Below are 9206 nucleotides of genomic sequence, written 5' to 3'. Positions count from 1 at the left end.
TGTGAATTATTTGGTACAGGTACCATATATTGACCGCGGCTAGACCGCGGGGATTATTACGACGGTCACTTTTCGCCACATACAAATATTATATATTATGATAACAGAATATACCTGGCGTCATTGTATGACAAATTTGTCAATTAGCTTCTTTAACCCCACGCCGACTACTGGATATGGGGATACACCAGTACATGCGTTGACTAGTTAGCACCGAGGAGACTACCCTTTTTGACATATCGTCTTTGCAGGGACTATTAACCTCCAGCAAATTGACATCAGGTCCAGCGAAACACGAAACTACGAATATACATAAAATTATAAATATCAGAATTTGGTAACTAAGTCATGCGCTTGGTTTAGTATGAACCAGCAGTTGTTTGCCATTTGTGAATATCAACTCAATTGCGCTTCTGTGTTTTCTTTAACTCAATGGTTTAGTCTCTTTCAAACGCCTCATCTATTGACATTGTATAAGAGAGAATTAAATGAAGTCAGTCTCTGTTGACACACGAGATACTGACTTGCGTTGCAATTTTCTTTCATTTTTGTGTTTCACTTTATAGTTCGGCATGTTATCTGTGCGCACATTTCAACTGCTTGGATAATGTTCATTTTATCTGTACACTACAGCAGACTATGTCATTAGGGGCTATCATAGGCTGAGAGAGCAGAATGATGTTTCGGTCTGCTTCCTGTCCTTTTCCATTGAATTAACATTGCCTGGTTTATCTTTTTTTTATTTGATTTCCCATTCCCAGTTCTCTTTTATATTGTGATATATTCCTTATCGTTTAAATCATTATACGGTATATATCTCAGGCCATGGAAACTCGGAATATTAAACTTCATCAAAGGTTTCTGTAGTGTTATCTGTAATCCAAATACAGTCCGTATAATGTATTGTGATATAATCTTGACTGAACATTATTCCATAAAATTGCAATTGACACCCATGTCATTTCCATGCTTATTTGCTTCAAAGCACAAGATAATTAATTAGTGTTGCTTTAATGTAGCTTTTAAACAAAGAAAATGTGCAAAAACATAAATCAATGAATTTCCACTTCGGTTTAGAGACTAAACAAACGTGTCGATTCTAACTTCCGGTTATCGGCGTAAAAGAAAACATCTGTAGAAACTAAAATTGATTTCAAGGTAAGAATTTAATACAGTTGTCAGATCTAGTTATTTATATATAGTACCGGTATCTTATTACATTGAAGAATTTTTGCTTGTCAGTAGGTGTCTTTAATAGAAATTCCACTGTAGACCTTGCCGTCGACACCAATACTCTTAAGAAATATTATATTGATATGCTCCCATCTGGCGTACCTTTAGTTTTATCCTTGTAGCTGTTCTTGGATTTGGAAGTACCAAAGAGAGCTCAGAATTTCACAAATATTAAAAAGAAAAAAAAATCAGTTGTATGATTTATTTTGGAAATAGCTGGATCATTTCGTTTGAATCAAAACACCTTTCTTTCTTAGGAAATTACTATACTTGCACTTATAATTTTTATCAGATAATCATTTCTTCTTAAATTGGCAATTTCACTTACTGAAGACAATCTGCACATTTTCACAACAGTGAACCCTGCACAACTTCCAACGGTCCTCATCTTACTGGAGGAATGAGTAAATCATCTCCGTTGCAACAGATTTTAGGAATTATCTGGTTGATGATTGTTGAGGGGTTAATGTGTATGTGGGCATCAAAGTCCATACAAGTAACAATTTATCTTATTTTATGAATTCAGATGTCAAATAACGAAAGTATTGAGGACAAGCCAGTCAAAATAGACAAATGGGATGGAACAGCTCTTAAGAATTCCTTGGATGATGCAGCAAAAAAGGTATGTTCTTCATTTCTCATTGTCTGATATAGTGATTCAGACAATTAAATTTAATAGTAGTTAACCACGATTGATTTTTTGTCTTGGAAGCTTTTCTTTCGATACAATAAATAAACAAGCCAAGTACAGTACTAACGATCCGCACCACAAAACAAAACCCTAAATCCATAACAACACATTGACAAAATATTGGTAGCAGCTATGAATTTTTCACATGAGGAAATATATCAATAATAAATGAGTAAGTATTTCATAATGAATAGTGGTATCTAGAAGAGTAAGAATACCCTGTCTGGCACCACACCTGTCATAGCTGCTCAATATATTTTCTGTCATCTATTTTTTTAATGTATTTACTTTTTATAAGATTTGAACGACATATAGAAGCGAGGAGCACATATAACAAAACACAAAACAATATTATGGAATATAACACACTTCTTTAATAAGGTTGGGCACATAACGTTTTAACACAATATACACGTGTCGTCATCAGATGTAATCTATATGTATATCTATTGTGTTTTGTTATATATTTACTTTTTGTGGGAATCTTTCAGGTGATGCTAGAAAAGGGATATAAAATGAAAGAATGTTCAAGATTAATGGATGGTAGATTAGTAATATGCACAATAGCTGTGGGATTTGCTATGTTTGCTCTTGTATGGGATTATCTCAAACCTTTTCCACAATCCAAACCTGTTCTCATTGTTTGTGTTTTATCGTATCCTTTGAAGTATTCATTTTTTGGTTTATCTCTTATAACTTAAAGATATAAGCTAACAGGACAGAATATCACTTTATGTAATTGTGGAGGAACCTGACACTGGATTATCATTCTGATAATATTGCTCTGATTCAGTTATCATTAGGTCTCTAAAATGTAACTGTGATTCCATGAGTTATTGTTATATTCCTTACATTGATAATAAGATACTTCATTTTAATGGGTATCCTCACACTATATACAACCTATAAAGAAATGGGTATATTTTTAGTAGCATTAGAAAAAGACAAGGCTGGTGTAGATCCAGATGATATATGGACATTATCATCAGTATTAAAAAAGTAAGTGATTCAGTTATTGTTACAGCTGTGCAATATATTCAAGATATTATCATGTACATTTATAAGTTTAGATGTATATATATATATATATATTAAATTATAATAATATCTATGTATGTAGATATTTCTAAATATTTCACTATGTAGTGTATATCTTTTTTTTTTGTCAATTTAATGATAGTTTGTAATATTTTCTAGGTATGATGACATGTATACTCTACAAATCTCATTTCAAGATGGTAAAACCAAGAAAACTCAGACGATCGAAAAACAAAGATCAGTTGCAAATTTCTTTGATGAAGAAGGAATATTGCATTTTGAAAAATTTGAACAGTTTGTTAAGCAAATCAAAGAAAGTTTAAATACGGACAAAAAGAATAAATAATCATCATTTAGTTCATGTCTCATTTGTTGTTAGTGTATGTGATGTATTGCTTTGTTGAAAGATTGAGTGTATTCTGTGTTAATGGTGATGGCACTGATATGTCTTTAAAACAAATTCTATTTCAACTGAACTAAAATGACCATATTTTCATTCATTATTTGTTTGTTCATTAATGTGTGAAATGTTGCACTTGAAGATATATTTTACCATAAACTACATTTAGACATAGCTCAGTCATTGGTCATTGATCTGAACATGGGTCAGAAATAAATTCAGCAGTAAATCTAAACTCCTCACTATTAGTTTGAGAGAGTGATTGTTAAAAAAAAATATAATCAAAACTAAGGTGCCCGCCAGCCTTCTGTATTCAAGTTGAAATTCTGTCTTAATCATAAGTTATGCCCTTGTTTTTTCTTTGAAATAAACTTATAAAAACTTTTGACATAATATATTGTTTATGCTTTTTTTTTGTATCACAATGAACATAAGAGTTTATTCTTTTTGTGAAATTTTAAAAATATCAGATGCGATATCTGTATAGGGTTGATTTACTGCTTTCATAATCTGATACAAATCTCAATTCCATGTAGGTTAACTGGGTTTACTATGGTCGTTATCTGAGTGTTTCTGGAATTACAAGAAACACAAATACAGGACTCTTCATACAAATAAAAACTTGTTTAAGAAATGACAGTAAATATTTACTCAGTAGATGGAGAATTGATCCCTTTAAGCCAAAGGTTCCCAAACTATTTGACTTTATCGAATTATTGATCAGTGAGATGGTTGTGCCTGTTGCTACACAACCACCTGTTGATGTTTCTATGAAGGCAAAAAATATTCAATTAAATCTGAATTCAACTTCCAACAAGAAAAGTGGATTACCCCTAAATCATGATGTTTCAACAAGAAAACTGGATAACCCCTAGATGATGATGTGCATTTTTGCTTAAATCACATCTATTTTAGCTTGGATAAGAATAATCAAATTCTATTTTTTTAACACAGTTTATGAATTAACATCCCAATGGATTCATGGTAACAATATCCTCAGGAAAGTCATGTCTTAAAATAATTCCTTTTTCTTGATTACTGTCCAAATCTTCAATAAAACCAAACCAATAAATGACCATTCCTGGTCCAAACCGATTCCAATAACTCCAGAACTGGTCTTTAAGATAGGTTTTGTGGCTGGCATCGTCACCAAATGAGGCTTTACTTTCAATCCAATTAACAATATGACCATCAATTGCTATAGGTATTTCTAACTTGACATCTGGTGTTTTATCATAACCTTTAACTCTCATTTGTTCTTCGCCTGGAAATAAACACATCAATAGAAGTAACAACCTCTTGGCATGCACACTTTACCTATTTGACATTACTAACCTTAAAGTGACAATAGCTTAAACTTGTATGGTTTGGTTCGCATTGAAATGTAGGAAAACCGCATGTTGAAATTGATTCAGACATGACATCAGATCCACAGATGACTATCCTTGAAGAACAAATTTGCAGAAATTTAAAAGTGGCTAAAATAAAAAATGAAATGAAATGAATGGAGTTTTACGTCCTACTTTTCTGCACCATGTGGGCTAATGAAGACGGGCAACGTCATGTAGGGTGCAATGAGGGAAATTTTGCCAGGACAGTGGCATTAGCCTGCTCTTTTTCGATTTCCAACTGTCGAGGGATCTTTAACGTGTCAGCCCCTCGTACCTGCATCACTGACAGGGGGAAACCGGGTTGAAAAATCCGAAGGTATTATCTCGACCTATGCCGGGATTGAACCCTGGACCTTCAGGTTAGCGAGCAAGCGTCTAACTCACTGAGCCACCGCGGCTCCGGCTAAAATAGATTGTGAAATTAATATTAAGTGTTAATTATTTAGAAAGATAATTAAACATTAATTAAAATCATTAAATGATTTTACCTATGAAACAATGGCCAAGCTTTTCTAAAATCCTTTTCAGTTTAAACTCATATTCAAAACCAATTGAATGTTTCACACTGTCTGTTATAGGACCATAGAATTCATCACTTAAAATACACTGATTGATCTCGTTAGCTAATATAGGATCTTCTATTAAATTAGGTTCTTTCATTAATTGAGTCACAAAACTACGAGAGGTTACTACATCACTTTCAGATGATGCCAATTGTTTCTCTAAAACCATTCTTGCCAAGAGAGCAGGTGACAAATCAGCATCCTCAGCTAAAGTTAACAGAACATGTTTCTGTCCATTAGAAATTCCTTGTAAATATCTGTCAAAATAGAGTTGTTGAGCCTCTTGACTATAATGTAAATAATGATATTTCTTCATTTTGCGTTGATATTCTAGAGATTTGATACTGGTCAATGTATTGAGACTTAATCCTGTATGTTTCTTCACAATATCACTATCAGATAATTTCTTAAAGATGTCTTCGATTATTTCGTTATAGATAGCTCTAGATAACCTCATTTTAATGAAATTAATGTTCAACATGTGACGAGATTTTATACCAGACAGACACCTGAAAACAAAGGTAAAGACTAAATAATATCAAGAGTAATGTTGTCAAAATCTTCCATTCCATTGTCAGTTGTAAGTGAAGGATAAAAAGAATTCTAAAGACATACTTATCTGTTTTTAAGATATGAAACAATCTGAAACTGCAAGCCACTAGGGCAATGGGGCACTGATAGACTGTGACCTGTGACGGAGAGGGAATCTATTTTTTTTTCCAACTATCTGGATGGGAGGGGTAATTTTGTAAATATTGACATTTTCTCCCGCCATGACTACTTTCACTTTCTTAAGGTATGTTCGTTACCTCGATTTTACCCAAACAGGAGCACAAAGAAAACGAACTGGCTCTCAGCATATAGAATCTCAGACCAATCCGTTCAATACTGGTTGATGAATTGTGGGATTGAATTCTTTTCCTGAAAGATTGTTTACAAACAGCAACGAGAGTATTTTGTCCTGATACAAATATTAATGAAAGCGTGAGTAGACTAAAGCTTTCAGTTTGAACATAGTTTCCCATTTTTTAGGTGACATTATCAGATAACAGTATAGTATGAAGAAATATTATTACTTTCATGATTTGTTATATATTTGAAGTCAAACTCAAAGTGAACACTGCTTTAACCCTGTGGCTTGCCTTCTGAATAGTAGGCCTAACTTTTTATCCACTCAAATTTCAAAGCCACTTGACTTACTGTCAAAAAGTATCAATAATATCATCATCTGATATTCTGTAAACTCTCAAGATTCAAAATATTAGTTGCATAAAATTGCTCTAAACCAATTTACTTCAATTAATAGTCCGAAACGTCTGCCTCTCTATTCCAGCCTCTGATAGAAACTTATATAACTTAATAAAAAGTACAGTGGTGTAACCTATTTTCGTGGATATAAGGATTCAACACCGAATTTCGTCAAAGTTAAAAAAACGTAAAAAATCTTTTATGTCTTAAATGTTTCCTCAGATATTCTACAAAATAATAAAAATTGGTTTGTTTCGATTTTCTTTATTAATCCCCCACTTTGACCCATATTTCATGAGCAACCAACTCGGCAACGGCAGCAGAATGCTGACACAGAATCCGCTAGTTGATCACGTGACTTCATTCGTTGGATTACATTCTAGCAGACGACACTTGGAATTCTCATTACCGCTTGGGATTATAAGGAAATTCGGCGGATAAAAAATGGTGACGTTTGGTAATAAGTGAAATCCGCCATTTTGTATTTGTCAAAGTATACATTAATACATTTTACCTTGCTTGAAACTACTGGATTCATTCTAGTAGCTGACATTGTAGAGAAAACCCATGTTTATCAAAACAAACTAATGCGGAGGTCGCGCAAGGTCGCTCATGTAAATTATTAATCCTTTCCGGAAATCCACGAATAGTAGGTTTCCAGGAATTTAGGTTACTCGACTGTATATAAGTTGAAAAAAACTATATAAGCTTACTTATTTTTCAGAAGTTAAGAATTAAAGAAGAAAGATGAGTGAACAGTTAAAGTTCATAGTTCAAGAACTGAACAAACCACCATTTAATAAGAATTATAATTTGATATCATTTGATGCTTTAGAACCACAGCATCTACTACAAGTTTTATCAGATACATTGTCTGTTATTGATCCTAAGGTATGTGTAACATGTTATTGATGCTGTTTGGAGAAATATTTCAAGAGAAAAAAACTTATATTCTGTGTATTTGTTCTACTGGAAAAAAAGCTCAGCTGATCAGTTGATAACATCCCTCATGTACAGTATAAACAATTTAAATTTTAAAGTATGAATTTAACTTGATTTTAATTTAGAACTGGCTACTGTGACTGATGTCAAGCTCTATCACCATGCATAATCTGGTCATTAGCAATATATTAAATTGTAGCCTACAAGGGATAAAGCCTCTGGAATATGTAAAAGTTTTGAAAAATCCTAAATCATTTCATGAAAATATTTCAGTGTACATCTCAAAAGTAAATAGTTACAGTTTTTGAACAAATTTGTATATAAATTTACCAAATTGACATGTTTCTTTTATTATCAATTTTATATTGCTTGACCAAAAATAAAAATGAAGATCGTTCATATTTAATTTCTTTCAAGCAACCTTTCTATGAAATGAATATAAGTGATATTGAAATTTGATAAAATTCTTATTTCAACAAACAGATTATTATTTTTTAAAGTTATCACCATATATTTAATTCCACAGCAAAAAGTAGATATAAGAGAAGAAACACCAGACCAGACAGCTATTAGAATATTTCAACTTTTACGAGTATTAAAATATAAACCACCAACTGATGCTGGTGGAAATTTGTAAGTATTGTAATAAATCTTGACCTATGACAAAGAAAATTTCTCCTGAATATGTTTACCTTAGAACATGAGCGTTCAGTAAGAATTGAGAGAGGTCAGTATAACAGGACCAATGAAGTTTGTTGTTTATTTCCATACAGTGGGCAAGAAAATGTGACTATTTTGAGTAGAGCAGTATGTTCAAAATGTAAACCTTCCTGTTATATTATTTCAACTCATTCTGATTATTTATTTCAGTGATCAGTAAGTTTCAATAGTCTATCTGAGGTTGATATATTGTCTGTAGATATAGCATAGTATCTCTAATATCTGTATTTTCTTAATTAATTCTTTTAATCTAGCTACTGTCTCTGTCTTTTGACACTACATATAAAGTTCTATTTCAGAATCTTTTGCAAAGTTAGCATTATTTTCATATATTTATTCTTCTGTCTAGAAAGTAGAAGATCTTTCTCTATTAGTATTAAATGATATTTATTTAAAAACTAATATTTAAGTGCTCTGTAATCAATTATTTTTACTTCTCAAAAAAATTAACTAAGATCTGTATTTTTATTATACTTTCAAAATTAAGTTTTGAATTTTGATTTTAATGAAATTTACAAACCAAGTCATAGAATCCATTAGGTAATGCATTTCTATTAATGTATAGTTACCCAAGGCTGGTACAATACGCATGGATCTTGATTAACATATGAAACAAACTGAAAATTTATACTTTACAATGGAGAATATCTTGCAGCAGCAATTTATAAGAGGACCTTACTTATTGGTTCTTGTGGTTTTAAATTTCAGAAGTTCATTCCGTAGTGGAATTGTACAGGGTGAAAAGCCAGTAATCTATCCTATACTAGAATGGATCTTCCAGAGAATTCCAGAACTACAGAAACGTGCCTACTTGGCTAAATATCTTGTTAAAATAGATATACCTGCTGATATAATGCAAGATGAGGAAGTCACTATATTATATCCTCAGGTTGGCCTCAATATTTGATGAAATCATTGATAAAGTTATAAGATTAAAGTATAATAATTATATATGTTTACTACAGTGTAGAGCTATATGA

At 32.1% G+C, this 9206-nt stretch overlaps 2 protein-coding genes across 2 annotated transcripts; one reads left to right on the top strand and one right to left on the bottom strand.

Annotated features, from left to right (window-relative positions):
- The first annotated feature begins 1115 nt into the window (after positions 1-1115).
- LOTGIDRAFT_190233 (hypothetical protein) lies at positions 1116-3756 on the top strand. Its single transcript, XM_009058182.1, has 5 exons — positions 1116-1158; positions 1760-1855; positions 2416-2579; positions 2789-2923; positions 3122-3756. Exons 2-5 carry the CDS (start codon positions 1760-1762, stop codon positions 3306-3308), a joined length of 582 nt encoding a protein of 193 aa, XP_009056430.1. The 5' UTR covers positions 1116-1158; the 3' UTR covers positions 3309-3756.
- Positions 3757-4324: 568 nt separating this feature from the next.
- On the bottom strand, positions 4325-5773 carry LOTGIDRAFT_162217 (hypothetical protein; the record flags this gene model as incomplete). The annotated part of the gene is made up of 2 exons (XM_009058181.1): positions 4325-4626; positions 5242-5773. The coding sequence occupies 2 exons, from the start codon at positions 5771-5773 to the stop codon at positions 4325-4327; spliced, it is 834 nt and encodes a 277-aa protein (XP_009056429.1).
- Between the last annotated feature and the right edge of the window lie 3433 nt (positions 5774-9206).

The sequence above is a fragment of the Lottia gigantea genome (genome assembly GCF_000327385.1).
Source record: "Lottia gigantea unplaced genomic scaffold LOTGIsca_33, whole genome shotgun sequence".
In the NCBI taxonomy this organism is placed as follows: domain Eukaryota; kingdom Metazoa; phylum Mollusca; class Gastropoda; family Lottiidae; genus Lottia; species Lottia gigantea.
This window is presented reverse-complemented; position numbering and strand designations above follow the sequence as displayed.

Coding starts and splice junctions, on each gene's coding strand:
- LOTGIDRAFT_190233 (XM_009058182.1), top strand. CDS start 1,760: ATGTCAAATAACGAAAGTATTGAGGACAAGCCAGTCAAAATAGACAAA. Junction 1,856..2,415: donor TGGATGATGCAGCAAAAAAG/GTATGTTCTTCA, acceptor GGAATCTTTCAG/GTGATGCTAGAAAAGGGATA. Junction 2,924..3,121: donor TTATCATCAGTATTAAAAAA/GTAAGTGATTCA, acceptor AATATTTTCTAG/GTATGATGACATGTATACTC.